The sequence below is a fragment of the Urocampus carinirostris genome, chromosome 8 (genome assembly GCF_059441175.1).
Source record: "Urocampus carinirostris isolate Australia breed hairy pipefish chromosome 8, RoL_Ucar_1.0, whole genome shotgun sequence".
Lineage (NCBI taxonomy): Eukaryota > Metazoa > Chordata > Actinopteri > Syngnathiformes > Syngnathidae > Urocampus > Urocampus carinirostris.
Window position 1 is genome coordinate 44243689 of NC_142356.1, and position 21616 is coordinate 44265304.

The 21616-nt window shown below is 46.4% G+C and overlaps 1 protein-coding gene across 1 annotated transcript in view; it reads left to right on the forward strand.

Annotated features, from left to right (window-relative positions):
- gpr83 (G protein-coupled receptor 83) overlaps positions 1–21428 on the forward strand; it is a 36946-nt gene extending 15518 nt beyond the window's left edge. The window contains exons 3-4 of the mRNA XM_088342839.1: positions 1524–1657; positions 20562–21428. Of these exons, the coding sequence (XP_088198965.1) occupies positions 1524–1657; positions 20562–21267 (840 nt within the window). The 3' untranslated portion in view covers positions 21268–21428. The remainder of the gene's footprint in view (positions 1–1523; positions 1658–20561) is intronic.
- Positions 21429–21616: the final 188 nt, after the last annotated feature.

Genomic DNA, 21616 nt, shown 5'->3' on the forward strand with positions numbered 1-21616 from the left:
TCCTTTCTCAAGGCTTCTCTTTTTCCTCATGCTGAGGTTTTGAGTTGTTCCTTGCCCGCATGTTGGTTTAAGATCAGGTAATTGTGTAATTGTAATCCTGTGCAATCCTTTGAGACGTTTTTGTGATTAAGGGCTATATAGATAAATGTCACTTGACTTGACTCCTATCCGACCACGTTTTTGTCTGTCCCCTGGCTTCGACCCGTTTTTTATCCTGACCACATCTACTCTCCCGTCCCGCCTTTCGACCTTTTTTGTCCCCGACCACGTCTACTCTCCTTTCCTGGCTTACTACTCGCTTCCCGTCCTCCCGTCCTGTCTACTGATCAGTTTTTCCATTCCCGACACCGCCATCGCTCGCCACAGAAGTCCCACTTACGCGTTTAGAGCGACCTGCTTCCTGTGCCCAGCGATCACCGGATCGAGAGGCAACCCTTTCCTTTCTTCCAATAAAACTGAGAGAAAAGTAACGCAAGTGGGTCCTGTCTCCGTTCTGGTCCTGACAGAAAAACCTGGGAACAAAGTAACAAAAGAATAAAAGAAAAAGTAAGAAGAGCAAAAGAAAAAGATAATAAGCAGGAAAAAAATCTGAAAAAGAGGAATGCGTGAGAAAAAAGAAGAAAATAAACAAAAGAAAATAAAATAAAAATGCAAAAAAGATAACAATGTTTTTAAAAAAGGGAAAAGGAGAGAAATAAAAAACAAAGCAAAAAAGAGAAGCAAAGGGATAAAAGAAAAAAGGATAATGAGAAAAAGAAGAGATAAGCCAGAAAAAATAAGAAAAAGAGAAAAAAGCAAAAAACAGGAGAAATTTAGGGAAAAAAGAGCAAAAGAAGAAAAAAACATAAATGAAAAAAAGGAGAGAATATAAAAAAGAAAAAGATGAAGAAAAAGCAGTATGTTATTGATAAATTAATATTCTGCACAAAATAAACTAAATTTTTTTTAAAAACATATTATTCTACCAAATTATAAAACCATTTATTGATTCAAAAGAAGAAAGAGATGAATTAAAAAAAGGAGAAGATAGACGAAAAAGAAGTTAAAGAAATGCAAGAAAATATAAGTAAAAAAATAGGAAGAGAAGAAACAAACAATGAAAGAAAAGAAAAGAAAAGAAAAAAGACAAGTTTGGGGGTGTGTTCCTTTATTCAGTATATTCTAAAGGTAAAATTCTGCTCAAAATTAACAAATATGTTTTTAAAAAATCCATCATTGTACTAAATTTTAATAGCATTAACATTTCTCACTCTGCTGTGAACTCTTAACTCATTTCAATTCTTTCATAATTTAAAACTGCAATCATTTTTAAAAAATGGACTTTTTCTGTGTGTTTTATACGCCCTCCCTCTGGCGACAGTTTAAAGGGACAGCAAGTGATATATGCATCTTTTCACCTTTACAATGAGAAAAAGGCAGCATTTGTGCAAGTTTGCAACACGAACATGAAGAGGGTGGTGCGGTTGCTACATTTAAGAGGGGGATCTTGAAATGGAATCTGAGGTTTATGTGTGAATCCTCAGGTGATTTTACACCCTCTGAGGCCTCGCATGACGTCAAGCGAGGGCAGCGTATGGGTGGCTGTAATCTGGGTGATGGCCAGCTGTTTTTCCCTACCGCACGCCATCTACCAGAAACTCTTCACCTTCAGGTTCAGGTAAAAGCCTACAACCACAAAGTGGTTGCGGGAAAGAAGAATGAAAGAAAGAGAGAGAGAGAGAGAGAGAGAGAGAGAGAGAGAGAGAGAGAGAGAGAGAGAGAGAGAGAGAGAGAGAGAGAGAGAGAGAGAGAGAGAGAGAGAGAGAGAGAGAGGGTGAAAAGGGTGAAAGAAAAGGAGGAAAAATGTTCTCTTCTCTCTCTTTCTTTCTCTCTTTCTGATTCCTTTTTATTTGTTTTTCTTTCTTGTCCTCACTCTTTCTCTCTTTTTTCTTTATCTCTCCTCCTCTCTCTTTTTTCTTTCTTTCACTAGTTTTTATTTTTTCCATTCTTTCTTTCTTTTTTTTTCTTATTTTCTTTTCCCTCTCTTTGTCATGATTACTGATTCAGGGAACTTGCGGCTGCCCCGGTGGCGCCAACAGCCCTGGTCGCTGATTGGCTCCTTGCCACTTTTTAAACCCCCGGCTCCCCGTTACCGGCATCCGATTGTTGCGAACCTTCAGCTGCCCCTAAGGCAAGCCTTCCGAACCTGACTCCCTGTTTTTCTACGTTTCCCGGCTTTGACCTGTGTCCGTTTGATCACGTCTCTGCTCCTGCGCCCCGGTAACCCGACCTGCTTTTCCCTCTTCTACACCGCTATCGCTCTCCAGAGAAGTGCCACTTCCGCGTCCCGAGCGACCTGCTCCCCACAATCAACGATCACTGGATTGTGGGTACCAGTTTACGTCTCTTTTCAAACAAAACTAAGAAACTAACGCAATTGGGTTCCCGTCTCCGTTCCTGGTTCCTGACAGAACGATCAGACCAGAAAAATAACCCAGCGGAAGTTTTTTACGAGCGCAGATCGCAAAAGGAGACAGGCAGCGTTCGCGTCAGGCTGACAGGGAGGTTTGACGGACGGCGGGTGAAGTATCCGCCATCCTTCGAATTGTCCAGCTGCAACAAGATTGGCTTCAATGCCAGCAAGAAAAATTAGATTCACTCTCGGAAATTCTTGCTCGTCAGCAGCTTGCATTGGACCCGCCCTCCGGTAATTCCCTGTCTGCCGCGGCGCCACTCGCCCCGCCCATCCCGTTCACGAACTCTCCCGCTATTGGATCAGCAGAACCGCGAGTGGGCGCACCTGAAAAGTTCTGTGGAGACCACAGGTTCGCGCATTCATTGAGAACTGCCGACTCATTTTCAACTTGCAACCCCGAAACTTCGCGTCCGAAACGGCCAAAGTGGCCTTCACTATTAACCATTCGACCGGAAGAGCCCGACTCTGGGGAACGGCTGAATTTGAGAGAGGTTCAGCTGCGTGTTCCACATTTGATCTCCTGGCCCAGGAGATCCTAAAGGTATTCGACACAGGATCCTCATCAGTTGACGCGTCGAGATCTCTGATGAGGATACGGCAGGGAAGACGATCGATCGCCGATTATTTGATCGATTTTCGGACCCTCGCAAGCCAGAGTAACTTGAATGCAGAGGGGTTAGTGGACCGCTATCTCAACAGCTTGGCAGACTACATGAAGGAGGAGTTGGTGTCTCACACCCCGCCTACCAGCCTCGACGAGGCGATTGCGCTCATGGCCATAATCGATCGTCGGGTCCAGGGTCCTTGCCGTCAGAGAGTCTGCCAGAGCCATCCAATATCCTGCTTACCCGAGGGGACTGGTGCACCTTCGGATTTCCAGCAGCCACTCGCAACTCTACTAGACCCACCAGAGGCAATGGAGGTGGATCGCGTGTCGCTGTCCGCCGAGGAGCGTCAGCGTCGACTGTCCGAGGGCGTCTGCCTGTACTGTGGCGGGCAAGGACACTGTCTCGACGTCCGTCTGCCTGCCTGTCCCGACGCCCGTCTTCCTGCTCACCCGTCTGCGACATACATCTGCCTGGCTACGGCGCCTGCCTGTCTCCTCCGGGCCCTGATTCTGCCCCACCTCCTGATGCTGATGATGGTGCCTCGGTTCACCCGGCGGAGTTTTAAATTTTTCCGGGGGCAATATATCTTTCCTGCCTGTTGGATTACTTTTTTTTTTTTTCATGCCGGTTGGATTACTTTTTGTCTTTTTGCATTCCTGTTTTTTGGACTTCTGGAGCCGTCCCCTGGGGGGGTGCTCTGTAATGATTACCTGCGGCTGCCCCGGTGGCGCCAACAGCCCTGGTCGCTGATTGGCTCCTTGCCACTTTTTAAATCCCCCGGCTCCCCGTTACCGGCATCTGATTGTTGCGAACCTTCAGCTCCCACTAAGGCAAGCCTTCTGAACCTGACTCCCTGTTTTTTCACTCCCGTATGTTTCCCGGCTTCGACCTGTGTCCGTTTGATCACGTCTCTGCTCCTGCGCCCCGGTAACCCGACCTGCTTTTCCCTGTTTGACACCGCTATCGCTCGCCAAAGAAGTGCCACTTCCGCATCCCGAGCGACCTGCTCCCCACAATCAAAGATCACTGGATTGTGGGTGCCAGCTTACGTTTCTTTTCAAATAAAACTAAAAAACTAACGCAATTGGGTTCCCGTCTCCGTTCCTGGTTCCTGACACTCTTTTGTTTTCCCTCTTTCTTTCTCTTTCTCGCTTTCTTTCTGTACCTCGTTTTCTCTTTCTTTCTATTTTTCTTTTTCCATCTCTTTTGTTTTCTCTTTTCACTCTCTCTTCCTTTCTCTTTCTTGCATTCTTTCACCCTTTTCTCTTTTTTCCTTACCCTTCTCCTTTTTTCTCCCTCTCTTCTCTCTCTCACTTCCTCCATCTTTCTTTCTTTTTCATTTTCTTTTTCTCACTCTCTTGTTCTCCTTTCCTCACTTTCTTTCTCCCTCTCTCTCTCTCTCTCGCTTTCAGCTTTCTTCCATTCTTCCTTACCCTTTTTTTCTTTATCTCTCTTTTTCTATTTCTCTCTTTCTTTCTCTCACTCTCTCCCTTCTTTCTCTTTAGAATCGCAAATCAAACTCTGTGCCCTTTGCGCTAATACATACGGACCCTTGCCTTTCACCTCCAATAAAGCACCCTGATCTAAGTGTTTTTCATCCTCATCTGTAACTCATCATAATAATGCCATGGTATTTGGATTACCATGGCAAAGGAGAATACACGCATATGGATAAAAATATCTATTCATTTTAGAATAGTGGCAGGATGGTGATGCATCGGAAGGAAAGATTTATTCAAAAGATACGTTCATATATTTTTAAAAGAACATCATAGGCTGAAGTTGAACAGGCTTGCTTGGACGAAAAAAGGTTGAATATGGAAACCAAAAAGTCTTTGTGTCTTCGGCAAGGTTGTATCCAATCTTTTAAAGTCCGTCTGAACAGCACGTGTCTGCTTTGTTCGCACCAGAACTAGGCCACTTTCATATGTGGTTTGAAATCCCTCCCACAATTACTGATCTTTGAGGCTCATTTTGGCCCTCATTTTACAACCCTTAGCAAAAAGAATGGAATCATCAGTCTTGGACAAGTACTTACTCTGACATTTTATTCTGTAGAAAAAACTCAGATAAAAAGCATGAAAAAAATAACAAAGTTTTTCCAAAAGTGCAACTCCTTGGCATTCAGAAACACTAAAAGAAATGAATAAAAAAAACTTTGTGGGAGTGAGTAAATGCTACTTTTATAGACCAAGCACAGGGAAAAAATGTGGAATCACTCCATACTGAATCATGAAAAACAGACAAAGAAATAGCATCTAAACACATCACTAGTATTTAGTTGCAACACCATTGGCTTTGATGACAGCCTGCAGTCTCTTTCTTAACTTCTTTTATTGTTTCTGAATGCCAATATGTTGCACTTTGGAATGACAATGTGGTTCATAAATAATGGTTTCAAAACAAAGATAAGCAGAGTTATTTTGTAAAAATGTCCCAAAATACTGCAAACCAGGATACCGACGTATTTACCTTCGGTGCAGTTGGCGCTAGGCAGAGAGAAGTGTGCTCTGTGCATAGCTCCGCCCACTTCTACCGCTCACCCAATCAAATTGCTCTGTGTGCTTGGTTGGCCTTTCTGGGTGTTTACAGTCAATTCTGTGGAAACTTAACAAGGGATCTTGGGGTGGCGAGAATCTTAAAAAGGAGACTTGGGAATAACTTTAAGAAGAGGGTTGAAGTGGAAAATCTTGGGACGAGGAGGGGAAACTTGAGAGGTAAAATTGAGAGGGGATCTTGGGGTGGAAATAATCTTTGGAATACCCTTACACACAGGATTTCCTCTTTTAATGGTACTGGAGAAAATTGGCCTTAATAGTCCTCAAAAAGTGCTCCAATTTAGCCATGAATAGTCCAAACGCCAACCCAAACCCCACAGAAAAAGTTTATTTAAGTGCGTCTGAGAAATGTTTCACACGCCACACAAGCACCTTGAAAGAGGCTGCAATGATGACATAATCCAGTAGATAACGGCGTGTAGAAAATTTCAAAATTCCGGACAGCACTTTTCAAAGGGCCACTTTGTTATATTTGACCACTAAATGTTGCTGCATTGTGTTTTGTGCACCTGAAAACAAATGCTACAAAGCACAAGGGAGGATGCAGACTATGGAGACACAAGGTGACTAAACTGAGCACCATTTTCCTCTCTTATTTTTTTGCCCTAGGAAGCAAGGTTTTGGGTGCTCTGAGTAGAGTGATGAACAACAAGAGTATGAATATGGATGTTAAGAGGGGACTGTATGAGAGTGTGATTGTGCCGACTGTGTTGTATGGTGCAGACTTGGAGCCTGAACGCAGATTTAAGAAGGAAATTGAATGTTTTTGAGATGAAGTGTTTGAGGACTATGTTAGGAGTGACAAGATTGGATAAATTGAGAAATGAAATTGTGAGAGACAGAACTGGAGTAGTCGTGGAACTGAGCAAGCGTGTTGATAAGAGAGTACTCGGTTGGTTTGGACACATGGAGAGGATGGTTGAGGAGCAAATGTTGAAGAGGATCTACAGAGCAGAAGTCAATGGAAGGAGACCAAGAGGAAGGCCGCCATTGACGTGGATGGTTGGTGTTATGAGTGCACTGCAGGAAATAGGTCTAAATATAATGGAAGCTAGAGCTCTTGTTGGTGATAGAAAGGAGTGGAGAGGTGTTGTGAAAGGATAGTGGGATTGTGGACGCGTTCTTAAGGATGGGCTGGGCACCCGTATGATGTGGCAGGGGTAAACCAGTGAAAGCTGTCTGACCCTGCTCTTGAACAAAAGAGTGTGTTGTGTCACCCTGACCCGAGTGACATGGCCGCTTTCTGGTGTCCTGTTTCATCTGGAGGGACGAAATAATGACCAACTTAGGTGCCGAGGTGCCTAACTTGTTTGGGTGTTTGGGCAATTGGGTTGGCCATGGTCCAAAGGTTTTTGTGTGTGTTTTTTTGCTATATTTTTTTTCCCTTTTATTTTCTTTGTTATTGTATGTGTTTCTCTTGCTGTCGGTCACCCCTCTTGAGGGATATGACCATGGTAAATAGATAGATGGATGGAATTTTCTTGCACGGCCTTTCACAAGGTTCTTTTTTTATTTCTTAGCCGTAGCTGCAAGATGGCGGATAATTATACAAGTCTCATAGCTGTTAGGGTCTGACATACATCCTCTCACCAGAGGGCCCCAACCCGTGTTAAAACATGGGGTTTAAACACGGATAACTTGACACACCTGTGCCCAATTATTCTGAACGCTTTAAAATGAAAATTTTGATCAGCAAACATTGTCGAGTTATTTTTCTGTCATCCTCCTTGTCAAGTTTGTTAGTTTTTGGTTTTGTTTCTTTGCTCAGGGACATTTCCATTTCCAGGCTTGGCTGTTGTTTTTTAGTTTAAACTTCGTCAGGTTTCTTGTTTGCACATCTTATTAGTTGTTCTGTGCCCTCTTCTTTGTTTTCTACTTTGGTATTATTGTTGTAAATAAATACAGTCCTCGTTAAGAGTACCCCTTCCTTCCAGTTCCTGCCTCCCCCATTTGGATCCATCACCCTCAACCTACCAACAGCGACATCTTGCAGTCAAATATTACACAGTGTCGTTTGAAGGTAGGTGCCGCCAACCTCTTTGGAGCTGATAGCTACTTTTTTGTAAATGATTAGAGTCAAGTCAAGTCAAGTCATTTTTATTTGTATAGAGCAAAGTTTTGTTTCAAGTTTTATAGGCATTTATAAAATAACATGTTCATACTATATTGTTACTAAAGTTGTACTATGTTTTTACCAGGTTTTAATCACTAGAGGTTAAAATGGGCTCATTTAACCACTAAACATCATGCCAGTTTTTTATGCTTTATTAGACAAATTGTATTTGTATTTATATTTCCATTAAAAAAACATTGCAACGTTGCGTAACATTATGATCAACTTTACAACAAAACGAATACACAGAAAAATAAATGACCGTGCCAGGGGAGAAAACATAAGTTACACAAAACATTCAAAATGTTTACAAAAATAGTGTAAGTTTAAATGGCCATTTTGTTGGGGGGAAAGTTCGATCGTCAAAATATACTGTTTTATTTGACATTGAAAAGTGATAAAATAAATGTTTCTTTTGGTGGATTTGCACTTATGAATGTAAAATTTAGGCAAATTGGTAATAAGATTGACAACAAATTTCTTTTGGCTGTGGCGTTCCACAGGGCTCAGTACTTGGTCCCCTTCCTTTCAGCATTTATATGCTTCCGTTAGATTATATTATTAAGTATAACATCAGTTTCCTTTGCTGTGTTGATGCCATTGCAACATCCATTGGAGCCCGGTCATCCTGGAAGGGGGATTACCTTTTTCCTTGCCCTCATGTTGGTTTTAGATCAGGAGATGGTGTGGGAATTGTCTGTGGTCTGTCCAGCCCCCTTGGGACTTCTTGTGATTAAGGGCTATAGAATAAACAGGACTCGACTTTACTTTGATTAAAGTTTCTCAGGGTCATGTATTCCAAACCCAATATGTTTACAAAAAAATTTAAACCCATTGTCAATCTCATTATCAATAAAATTACAAATTTTAAGAAAGAAAGAAAGAAAGAAAGAAAGAAAGAAAGAAAGAAAGAAAGAAGGAAACAGTGAAAGTCGAATAGATAATATTAGAATTTTTTTTTTTTTTTTAAAGAATTGAAATGAACAGAAAGACATAAGATCGGGGGAGAAAAGCACTTTAGAAATGTCAAACTTTCCTGCCGTTCTTTTATCCCATATATTTTCCCATGACCAACTGCTGTTAGGACTCCAGCTAAAAAAGCCATTATGTTTGCGCCATGTAGATTCTGAGCCTACTGTCTCACTCTTTGAAGAATAACAGACTTAGAAAAGCCCAATCGATTGTCTTGCTGTAATACAGTGATACCTTTACTTACAAATTTAATTTGTTCTGGGAGTAGCTTCGTAACCTGAAACATTTGTAAGTACACATATAGTATAACAGGGGTCCTTAAATACAAATCTTAAAGGTCCACAATTGTTTTTTTCTTACACAAGCATGGGTCAATTCATTATGACAGTCAAGTGCAATGCAAGTCAACAGATTTGTTGTTTCTCTTTTGTTTCTCTTTTTTGGCATTTGGGATTTGTTATGCCATCACGAAGCTGTTTTGTCATATCATCAGTCAGAACTTCAGTGTGTCTTGTGGTTGATGAATCCGAGAGTGGAATGTGTTTGATTTTTGTTGTCATTTTCTCTTTTTGTTTTCCTTCGGACATTGCTGCCATCACTTCAACCTTAGACTGTTATTTTTTCTCCATCAGACAAAGGCTTCCTATGTTTAGCCAATACCCACGACACTCTAAGTTCAGATTCAGATTCAGATTCAGATTCAGATATACTTTATTGTCATTCGTGTACACGTGTATACAGAACGGAATGTCGATACATCTGACCCGCACAGTTTCCTTGAGCGTCAGCCGGGATAGATAAGTTTAACCATGTCTTCGTCAGAATTTTAGCGCAGCAGTTCGTCATCTCCCGGTTCGATGTTAGTTCCAGTTGTAAATGGTCCAGTTTATTGTCCAGAGAGCAAACGTTGGAGAGGAAAATGGATAGGAGAGGCATTTTGAAGGGTTTAGCCTTTAGCCTAGCGGTTAGCCCGGCCCGACAACCTCGCTTCCTCCTCCGGTCACACAGCTCTCTTGCCACTCTGCTTCGCTGCTTTGTAGGCCGCTGGGTCTTGTTGACGTAGCAGTCCGTGGCTAAATAAACACTCCCGAGTGGTCGTAGCACCTAGCGCTTGATTTCTGGATGCAAAAAACTGTGAGCCCTCCATCGCGATTTAACAATAACCTTGCTGGACTGTTGATATGAAGAATACAATCCGAAGAAATCTTTCCCTACTCTGAAGCCTGGGGGTGGTAGCATCATGTTTTGGGGGTGTTTTTCTGCATATGGGACAGGACGAGTGCACTGCATTAAAGAGAAGATGACTGGGGCCGTGTATTGTGAGATTTTGGGGAACAACCTCCTTTCGTCAGTCAGAGCATTGAAGATGGATTGTGGCTGGGTTTTCCAACACCACAACGACCCACAGCCAGGAAAACCAAGGAGTGGCTCCACAGGAAGCACTTTAGGGTTCTAGAATGGTCCAGCCAGTCTTCAGACCTGAACCCAATGGATTTTTTTTTGGCGGGAGCTAAAAATCAGCAACAGCCCAGAACGGTAGCTCCGTGATGAAAAGCGTAAGGTGCAACGTAGCGGGTAAGTCGGTGGCCGGGGCGGGAGAGTCGATCGTAAAACTTGTAACAGAAATAGGTCAGGCAACGAGAAGCAGGCATGAATCAGGCAAGGGAATTCGTGGGTACCTTGTATGTTGGAGTCACACTCAGAGATACGAGGAGTACACTCGAACGTCCATCTCTGGACGCTGACAGCTTAAGTGGGGAACACCATCCAATCAGGAAGCGCACCAGATGATTACCCCAGGTGGCTCTACTTAGGTAATCACGACAGAACCCCCCCCTCAAGGGACGGCTCCAGAAGTCCCCCAGGAAAAAAAATTAACCCAAGACACGTCAAAGGGAAACACAGGTAATCCAAGGGAACAAAAAGTCATAGGCAAGTCACAAGTAATCCCCAAAAAATAAGTACGTCACCGATAATCCAAAATAGTGCGTCCAGTAGTCGTCCGACGAGCCACAGAAGGTCCACAAACACCACACCGGCGATCCCCAGGAACGGATAAACAATCCGTCGGTTAGAACAGAAAAAAAAAGAAATTCCACAGGTAAACGGAGAAATATGTAACAGCACAGTACCTCTCAGAATTCCTCTGAATGGACGGACACCCCATCGTCAGCATCCGGAGGGGCGGCAGGGGGCGGGTCCGCAGGTGGAAGAGTAGCAGTGCCGGACCCACGAGGACGACCACGGCGCGGCGCCGGTTGGTCTGGATGTAGTCGATAGAACTCCGCCACGAGAGATCGGTCCAGGATCTGCCGGGTGGGGACCCATGACCTCTCCTCCGGACCGTATCCTTCCCAGTCGACCAAGTACTGGAACCCTCGACCCCTGCGTCGGGAGCGGAGCAGGCGGCGCACCGTGTAGATAGGTTCCCCGTCCAGAAGGCGCGGAGCCGGGGGAGGAGGTGGTATGGGTGCCAACGGGCTCTGGCTGACGGGCTTGATTCGGGAGACATGAAACGTGGGGTGCACTCTCATAGACCTTGGTAGGCGTAGACGGACTGCTGAGGAGTTGATAATCCTTTCAATAGGAAACGGGCCTAGATATCGAGGAGCCAGTTTCCTCAACTCAACCCTCAGTGGTAGATCAGCGGATGAAAGCCAAACACTCTGGCCCACATGGTAATTCGGAGCAGGACTCCTCCGTCGATTAGCCCCGACTGAATGAGCCTTGCCTGCCCGAAGGAGTATGGCCCGGGCACGAGCCCAGGTTCGCCGACAGCGGCGTGCGTTTGCCGTAGCTGACGGACAGGAGACTTCCACTTCCTGGCTAGGGAACATAGGAGGTTGGTAGCCATATACGCACTGGAAAGGGGACATACCCGTGGAGGAGCTAACCAGAGAATTGTGGGCATACTCCACCCATGCCAATTGCCGAGCCCAAGACAACGGTTCACGAGAGACCATACAGCGAAGTGCTGTTTCCAGATCCTGGTTAACTCGCTCTGACTGACCGTTGGATTGAGGGTGGAACCCCAATGAGAGGCTAACTGAGGCACCCAAGCAGGCGACAGAACTCCTTCCAAAAAACGGACGAGAATTGGGGACCCCGGTCAGAGACAATGTCCTGAGGGATGCCATGGAGGCGGAATACGTGTTGCTGAACTACCAACGCGGTTTCCTTGGCGGAGGGGAGCTTGGGTAGTGCCACGAAATGGACCATCTTACTGAACCGGTCCACGATAGTAAGTACGGTCGTCATCCCCTCAGATACTGGCAACCCCGTCACAAAGTCCAAGGCGATGTGGGACCACGGCCGGTGGAGAACCGGTAGAGGATGTAACAGACCGGCCGGACGTTGGTGAGAGGCTTTGTTCTGGGCACACACTTGACAGGCTGAGACATATTCCCGTACATCATTGGCCATGGAAGGCGACCAGAAGCGTCGGGACAAGAAACTGTGGGTCCGAGCCGACCCCGGATGGCAAGACAGGCGAGAATCGTGCCCCCATTGGAGGACCTCGGACCGTAAGGGTTCGGGGACGAATAGTCGACCCTCGGGACAGGAGCTGGGGCCCGCTTGATCAGGTAGCGCCTCTCTGACTCGGGATTCAATATCCCAGGAAACCGCCGCCACCATACGGGAAGCCGGAAGAACCGTCGCAGGACCCTGAGGTAACTCATTGGGATTCTGGAATTGCCGGGAGAGGGCGTCGGGCTTCACATTATGAGATCCGGGTCTGTAGGACAGAGTAAAGTTAAAACGGGTGAAGAACAGGGACCAACGTGATTGGCGGGGGTTAGCCGCTTGGCCGATCTAATATATTCCAAATTTTTGTGGTCTGTCCAAACTATGAACGGCACTGTTACCCCCTCCAACCAATGTCGCCATTCTTCCAGGGCTAGCTTGACGGCCAACAACTCACGATCCCCCACGTCGCAGTTGCGTTCGGCCGGGGACAACCGCCGGGAAAAGAAGGCGCACGGGTGCATCTTCTGGTCCTTGTTTGACCGCTGGGACAAGACGGCACCCACTCCCACATCTGAGGCGTCCACCTCCACTACAAGTTGGCGTGCAGGGTCAGGTACCTGGAGTATGGGGGCCGTAGAGAAATGGTTCTTTAAACAGTTAAAAGCTGCATCGGCCGCGGGGGACCACCGGAATGGCTCTTTAGGGCTGGTGAGGAACGTGAGGGGAGCTGCCACCGAACTGTAGTTCCTGATGAACCTCTGGTAAAAGTTGGCAAATCCAAGGAATTGTTGGAGTTTCTTGCGAGACTCCGGGACAGGCCAAGAGGTGACAGCTGATACCTTGGCAGGATCCATCTGAAGGCACCCATCCGCCACGATGTAGCCCAAGAACGAAACCGTCTTGGCGTGAAACTCGCACTTCTCCGCTTTAACAAATAGAGAGTTCTCCAGGAGACGATGGAGAACAAGCTGGACATGCTTTTGGTGCTCTTCGAGGGACTTCGAAAAAATCAAAATATCGTCCAGGTACACAAATACAAAGTGATTAAGCACATCTCGTAAAATGTCATTAATCAAAGATTGGAAAACGGCTGGGGCGTTGGTTAACCCGAACGGCATTACCAGTTACTCGTAGTGGCCGGTGGGTGTGTTGAATGCCGTCTTCCACCCATCTCCCTCCCGGATACGGACTAAATGGTAGGCGTTACGCAGGTCAAGCTTAGTGAAGATCGTGGCCCCCTGTAGAAGTTCAAATGCAGAGGCAAGCAGTGGCAAGGGATAGCGATTTTTAACAGTGATGTCGTTGAGCCCTCGATAATCTATACAGGGTCGGAGTGACCCGTCCTTCTTTCCCACAAAGAAGAACCCCGCCCCTGCTGGGGAAGAGGAGGGCCGAATAATACCAGCCGCCAAGGCATCGGAAATGTACTCCTCCATGGCCTCCCTCTCGGGAATAGACAGGGAGTAGAGGCGGCCCCGAGGAGGAACGGACCCTGGCAGAAGGTCAATCGCGCAGTCGTAAGGTCTATGAGGGGGCAGGGAAGAGGCCTTAGCTTTACTGAAGACTTCCCGTAGGTGGTGGTAACAGACTGGGACCTTGAACAGATTGGGTGGAGCCCTTGTGGAAGCAGGGTCATCCAGGTAAGGAGCGGCTCGCAGTCCATGCCCCATTCTAGTATCGACCCAGTGCGCCAGTCGAAATGGGGGTTGTGTTGGACCAACCATGCATGACCCAGAACGAGGGGTTGGCTCGGGGAGTGAATTAAATGGAATCGGATCTTCTCTCGGTGATTTCCAGACATCTGTAATTCTATGGGTTCAGTTATTTGAGACACGGTACCTAACAGGTGACCATCTAAAGCCCGATACCGGATTAGGAAGGTGTTTAACAGGTATCCCCATTTTGCGAGCGAGGGACAGATCAAGGATATTTGCTTCAGCGCCAGAATCGATCAGGGCATGTAAGGACTGAGATGAACCGGAAAGAATGAGATTGGCCCGGAGGACCGGTCTATCAGTCTTGGGGAACGAACTGGATCCATGTTATGGTTCGAGTGTTCTGTCATGAACCAGAACGGAGACTCGGATCCAATTGCGTCAGTTTTAGAGTTTTTATTGACAAGGATCGTTGGAACAGGGTTGGGACGTCGGCTCTTGCTGGTCGAAAGCCTCTTCGGGCGGAACGGCAGCTCCGTGGTGAAAAGCATAAGGTGCAACGTAGCGGGTAAGTCGGTGGCCGGGGCGGGAGAGTTGATCGTAAAACTTGTAACAGAAATAGGTCAGGCAACGAGAAGAAGGCATGAATCAGGCAAGGGAATTCGTGGGTACCTTGTATGTTGGAGTCACACTCAGAGATACGAGGAGTACACTCGAACGTCCATCTCTGGACGCTGACAGCTTAAGTGGGGAACACCATCCAATCAGGAATCGCACCAGATGATTACCCCAGGTGGCTCCACTTAGGCAATCACGACACTTATTTTCTTCAATGTATATATACATATATATATTTGAGAACAGTGGAACATTTTTAACAGAGGTTTTATTGAAGAAAACCCGATTCATCCCAACGTCATCCGGAGTCATTTAAGTGTGAGACCCCTGGATGACATTATTGTTGCTGTTCTTTGATTTTCCACACCCTCTAAATCTGCTCTTTGTAACCTAGATGATTTGATGAAGAGAAAGGGCTCAGGGTTTGGAGTTTTGGATTGTGAGTAGTCGCCTGATTTCCTTGCAAGTTCAGTGATGTATTCTCTTCTCATTTTGAGTGTCTACAAAACTATAACATTGTCAATACATAATAGGGCTATTTTTGCTTTTACAATCATTGGCTAACTTTGTTTTGAACAGGAACGCATTTTTTTTACTCCAGAGCAGCGGTGTCAAATTAGTTTTAGGTAGGGGCCACATAGTAGTAAAGCAAATCTCACAGGACCCAAACTAGTATATTTAAGAGAAAAAGAGACAAAAGAGACAGAGAGGGAACCAGAGCAACAGGAAGGGACAGGAATAAAATGAGAGAGAGAGAGAACAAGGGAGACAGAATAAGCGGGGAGAGAAGGAAAGAGAGAGAGAAAAAGCGAGAAAGGAGAGCGCAATAGAAAGAAAGGGAGAAAAGAGAACAAAGGAAGAGAAAGAAAGAGACAAAAAGGGAGAAGGAAAGAGCTCAATATGTCAGGACCAGAACGGAAACAGGACCCAATTGCGTTATGTTTATCACAAGTTTTATTGAAGGAAGAGAAAGGGTTGTGCCCACGATCGCTCTGAATGCGGTGGGGGATAGTGGTGTCGGGAACAGAAAAACGGGTCAGTTGCCGGGACAGGAGAGCAAAAACGTGGTCGGGTAGGAAGCGAGTCGTAAGTCAGGAAAGGAGAGTAGACGTGGTCGAGGACAAAAAGTGGTCGAAAGCCGGGGGATAGACAGGAGCAAAAACAGGCGGGTGTCAGGGTCGAAAGAAAAGCTAGTGTTAACTGAGTTTCGCAGACGGACTGACAAAAAGAGACGGATAGGAGTGGGTTTAAATAGGGACAGAGAGCCAATCAGTGTCCGAGGCCGCTGGCGCCAAAGGAGCGGGCACAGGTGAAGCATATCGGTAATCATGACACAATAGTGAGAAAGGGAGAAAAAAGAAAGAGGGAGAAGAGAGAGAGAAACAGAAAAAGAAATACATGATGAGAGAAAGAAAATGAGAAAGAGAGAGAGAAAAGAGAGATAAAGAGAGAGAAAAATAATGTGTGAAAGAGAGAAAGCTCCAGTTGCTTTGCGAGTGGCACCTGTTTATGGCTACATCAAGTGGACATATTTAAAACTGCAGCTCATTTTTCTGTTGTGCTTCTCTTAACATCTCGTGGGCCGGAATAAAACCCTTGGGCCTTTTCCGGCCACATGTTTGTCACCTGTGCTGTAGAGCATGGGTCAGCAACAAGGTGCCTGCGGGCATCATCCCAGTAGCGCGCAGTTGATCAATGAGCTGTCAGTTGCCTTTGAGGTTGATATCATTTTTCTCTCTAGCATTCTTATAGAAGCCAACTTTTTATCATCTTTTTTTTCCAGCCAAAGCACACTCTTAAAGTTCCAGACGTTTCTCTCCAATGGGAAGAGCCAGTGCCAGCCAACCAATTTGACTTATGTGTAGTTCTGTAGCTCTATAGGCAGAGGACAGCTTGAAAGCTTGATCCCTCATCCTTCAGTCAAAAAAGAAAGTAAACTTCTCGCTTTTACCATTGTTTAGGAAACAACTTTTGAACATTGTTACGTTTCTTAGCCCAGACTGGCTGTCAGACTTTTGATGACTAAAGTCATGTTGTGTCACCAGTCACTGAAATATGTCATGCATATATCACTGGAAAGCTTAAAATCTTGGGATTCAAGATCTAGTAATCACAGAAACATCACCAGTCACAAGATACCCGAAAACTATAAAGCCAGCGTAACGCACCAATTATGTCCCCTGGTAGTCAGTTAATGGAATGTTTCCTTGCAAAAATGGACTCTTTACTCCCAGGATCGTCCAGCGAATCCAACCTGTAAAATATTTGCTCCAAAATACATGACTATGCCGACAGATAAAAAAATCCCCCTAAAAGCATTCCTGCATCTTTTGACAATCCTTATTGTAATTTGTTTGTTTTGTCCCATAATTCCTGTTTAAAATTAAACCAAACTTTTGATTGACGTCACTCTCGACCAATTGCAAGCTTTTTTTCACGGTCTTTAGCCTGCCATAGCCTATGAATGCCTGCATTGAGTGTTGACAAAGATCTTATTAAAGCCACTTCTGCAATCTAGTGGTGATTCATTATAATAATATATTTTCCAAAAGCTTGATTCTAACGGCAACCTTTAGGTAAAAAAATACAAAAAAGCATATTCTTACGTTTTTCCACTTAAGGACAATGCTTCTGAAAACGTATTTATAGGTTATGGCACTTAATGAGTTCATTGTTGCGCAATGTGTTACTTTTCTGTATTAAGAATTTCCTAGCTGATTTTGCCTGGATTGTGATCTTTACTGTGTAACTCTCCTATGCACATGCAATGACGAGGTATTTGGCTATCAAACTAAGTTATACTGAATCCCGCGATTTACCCCGCTTCATTGAATTTCTTCACTTTGACAATTTGACATTCAGAGCACTTGGCTGAAATTTCATTGCGTCATCATCTGCCGCGGGCGGGCCTTCGCTAGGCTTTGATCTACTGAAACAGTCGGGTTTCCCTAGTCCGCACTAGTTCTGTGCCAGCCGAGGTGATCTACCGAATTTCGTCTAATTAGCAATGAGATTCTTAAAAACAAATTGGCCTGTTCCTGATCTCCAAAGGCATCCAAGTAAACTCTAAATAGCTATAAAATACATCTTCCTCATCACTAAAAACACAAACTGTCCTGATTACCGATGTGATGCACCTGTGCGCCGCTCTTTTGGCGACAACTGCCTCGGACTCTGATTGGCTCCCTTTACCTATTTGAACCCACTCCTATCTGTCCCCTTTTGTCAGTCCGTCTGCAAACCTCAGTTTACACTAGGCAAGCCTGACTCCAACCTGTTCATTTCTTCTGTCTGTCCTCCGGCTTCGACCCATTTTTGATCCTGATCACGACTATTCTTCCGTCCCTGCTTTTGACCTTTTTGTCCTCAACCATGTCTACTCTCCTTTCCTGGCTTACGACTCGCTTCCAACCAACGGCCACGTTTTTGCTCTCCTGTCCCGGCTACTGAACCGTTTTTCCATTCCCGACACCACCGTCACTCGCCACGGAAGCCCCACTTCTGCGTTTAGAGCGACCTGCTTCCCGCGCCCAGCGATCACCGGATCGTGGGGGCAACCCTTTCCTATCTTTCAATAAGACTGAGAGAAACGTAATTCAGTCCTGTCTCCATTCTGGTCCTGACAGTACGGACTGACCAGAAAAAGACCCAGTGAACGCTCTCACAAGCGCCGATCGGAAAGAGACTGAGACTCCCTTCGCCATGCGGTGTTCACATCGGACTGAGGGGGAGGTCCGACGGATGTCAGGTGACGTGTCTGCCATTCTTCGGCTAGTTAGGCAGCAACAACAGTTGCTTCAGCGCCAGCAACAATGGTGTCGTCTTTGCAGTCTGCTGGTTCCCGCTTATTAGTTCCAATTTCACCCAGTCCCTGTCCACCCTTGTGGACTCTGGCGCTGAGGACAACATCCCGGACACAGCCTTAGTCCGGAGAATGGGGTTAAAGCTAGTTCCCCTTCCAACCCCAGCTCCTGCCCAAGCTCTGGACGGTCACCTGCTGGGCACGGTGACACACATTACGGAACTAGTAAAGATGAGACTGTCCGGGAACCATCTCGAAAGGATCCGGTTCCACCTGCTCCCCTACCTTGGTCAACTGCTCGTCTTGGGTCATCCTTGGCTGGTTCAGCACAACTCTCACTTTGGCGGACGGGGGCGGTTCTGGAGTGGGGGGTTGAATGCCACCGGACCTCATCCCGTCTGCTCCTAGCCTACTCCCTCAACGCCCAATCCGTCTGAAGTTTCCGCCTGCCTTCCAGCCTCGCCTGTCGGCCAGCTTTCCATGCCCGTCTGCTTGCCTGTCCGCCTTGTCAGACTCGCCTGCCTGACATGCCCGTCTGTCCGCCTGACATACCCGTCTGTCCGCCAGCCATGCCCGTCTGTCCGCCTGCCATGCCCGTCTGCTTAACTGCCTTGCCCGTCCGCTTGCTCAACTCGTCTGTCTGTCTGCCCGACTCGCCCATCTGCCTGCCTGCCATGCCCATATGCTTACCTGATTTGTCCGACTGCCTGCCTGACTCATCCGTCTGCCCGCTTGGACCGTTCGTCAGCCCGCCTGTACCGTCCGTCTGCCTGCCTGGACCGTCCGTTGGCCTGGACCATCCGTCTGCCTGCCCGGACGGCCCGTCCGCCTGCCCAATTCGCCTGCCTTCCTGCCCACAGGTCTCGACGTGTGTCTGCCTGCTCGCCTGTCTTGACTTACATCTGCCTGCCCGTCTGCCCACCTGTCTCGACGCCCATCTGCGACATCCATCTGCCCGGCTGGGACGCCTGCCAGTCCGCTCAGTCTCCTCCGGATCCTGCTTCTGCCGCACCCCCTGATGCTGATGATGGGGAATCGGTCCATTCAGAGGAATACTAATTTTTGGGGTTTTCTTTTTGGGTTTTTTTAGTCACGTTTTTTGGGCTTCTGGAGCCGTCCCTTGAGTGGGGGGTTCTGTCATGATTTCCAATGTGATGCTCCTTGGACTGCCTCAGACTCTGATTGGCTCCCTGTCCCTATTTAAACCCCCTCCTTTCTGTCACCTGTTGTAAGTCCGTCTGCGAACCTCAGTTTACACTAGGCAAGCCTTTTTTTTCGACCCTGACTCCACCCTGTTTTTTGCTCCTGTCTGTCCCCTAGCTTGGACCCGTTTTTGATCCTGATCACGTCTACTCTCCCATCCCGGCTTTCACCCATTTTGTCCTCGACCACGTCTACTCTCCATTCATGGCTTACGACTCGCTTCCAACCCCGACCACGGTTTTGCTCTCCTGTCCCGTCTACTAAACCGTTTTCCGTTCCCGACAATGCCATCGCTCGCCACGGAAGTCCTACTTCCGTGTTCAGAGCGACCACCGGCTCGTGGGGGCAACCCTTTCCTTTCTTCCAATAAAACTAAGAGAAACATAACGCAAGTGGGTCCTGTCTCCGTTCTGGTCCTGACACAAACAAATAGTAATGAAACAATAAATACCGTTTAAGAGTATACTTTTCAACTTATAGTTGTCCCCTGGATTTTATCATCAATAAGTTTTTTTGTTTTTCAATTTATCTGGTTTTGCCCTTTTGGGCTCTAATCTGCATCGTCTCAGTCACTTTTAGCAGATGACACTTAATCATAGATTGCTAATATTGTTGCGGTCTTCTACATAGTCTGTCTTGCTGTGAGTGCCCTTGTTGTGTTAGAACGGTTTATAATCGCTTAATGAGGAGGATTACCAATCTCTGATGAGGGGTGTCTCTGGGACTGCTCAGGAACTGGATTTTCCTCCGTATAGCGAGCAAGATTTTTGTTGCAAATAAAACTTGTTAAGTGAAATTCTCATGTTTAGAGCTGCTCTGATAAAGAGGTAACACTGTATTTTGGGGGGCCGCAGTAGCTTAGGAGGTACAGCTCTCGTTTAGGGACCAACAAGTTGCACGTTAAATGTCAAAGTGTCCTTGGACAAGACACTGAACCCCTAAGGCCTCCTAAAGCAGGTAGTTGTCTTAAATAGCTGACGCTGCTATTGTTGTCTGTGTGAATGGGTATGTGTCAAGTACATTGTAAAGCACTGTGGGAAGTCTTCAGCGACTTGAAAAGCGCCATATAAATGCTGTCCATTTAACTTTTTTTTTGTTTTCCTTATCAGTCATGCAAAGGAGCGCAGCTTGTGCGTGCCGGACTTTCCCGAGCCATCGGACATCTACTGGAAGTACATCGACCTCCTTACCTTCATCCTCCTATACATGCTCCCCCTAGTGATCATTACAGCGTCCTACAGCACTGTGGCCCACTGGTTATGGCACCACAACGCCATCGGCGACGCCACCACGGCGCAGCACGCGGCACAGAAGAAAAAAAGGCGCCGCACGCTAGCCATGCTCCTCCTGGTGGTGGCCGTCTTTGCAGTCTGCTGGTTCCCGCTCAACTGCTACGTGGTGCTTCTCTCCAGCCCCGCTATTAACTCCTCTAACGCGCTCTTCTTCTGTTTTCACTGGCTGGCCATGAGTTCCACCTGTTATAACCCCTTCATCTACTGCTGCCTCAACCCTTCCTTCCGCCAGGAGCTTCGAGTCTTACTAAGCGTGTGCAGGAGGAGTCGACAGGTGGCGGTGGAAGTGGAGCTCCGTTGCCATCCAGCGGCCACTTGCCAACCGCGCCGAAGGGCCGCTTGGCAGGAAGACGACCGGCGCGGACACCCGCCCGGGGAGGGGAGGGCCTTGCCACAAGCTTTGCGCGAGTCGCCCGGTGACTCATCCAGGCTTAAGGATGCCTGTTCGCTTTTTGTGGCCCGGCAGGCCCTCACCGGGAGGACGGACATTTTGTCTGTGGAGCCTATTGTAACTGTTAGCTGACTAAACTGGGATCATTTTGTTCCAAAGAGGATTTAAGAGCCTTACCTTTCCATTTCTCTTCTTTCAAAGTGATGATGAAAGAGCCCAGCTAAATGGGATGCTCATTTTGTATTTGCCAATGAATAATACTCTGAGGGGCACCTACAAAACACTAAAGTGGAACTTTAAATGAATGAATGAATGCATGAATGAATGAATGAATGAATGAATAAAACTTTAATTTCAAACATAACATACCGAAAGCAAAAACAAAACAACAAATCAAAAACATAAAATGAAACAGACAAACAATGTTACTGTACATTTTCGAAAGGAAGTAAGAAGAAACATTTGCATATTAAATCCTACC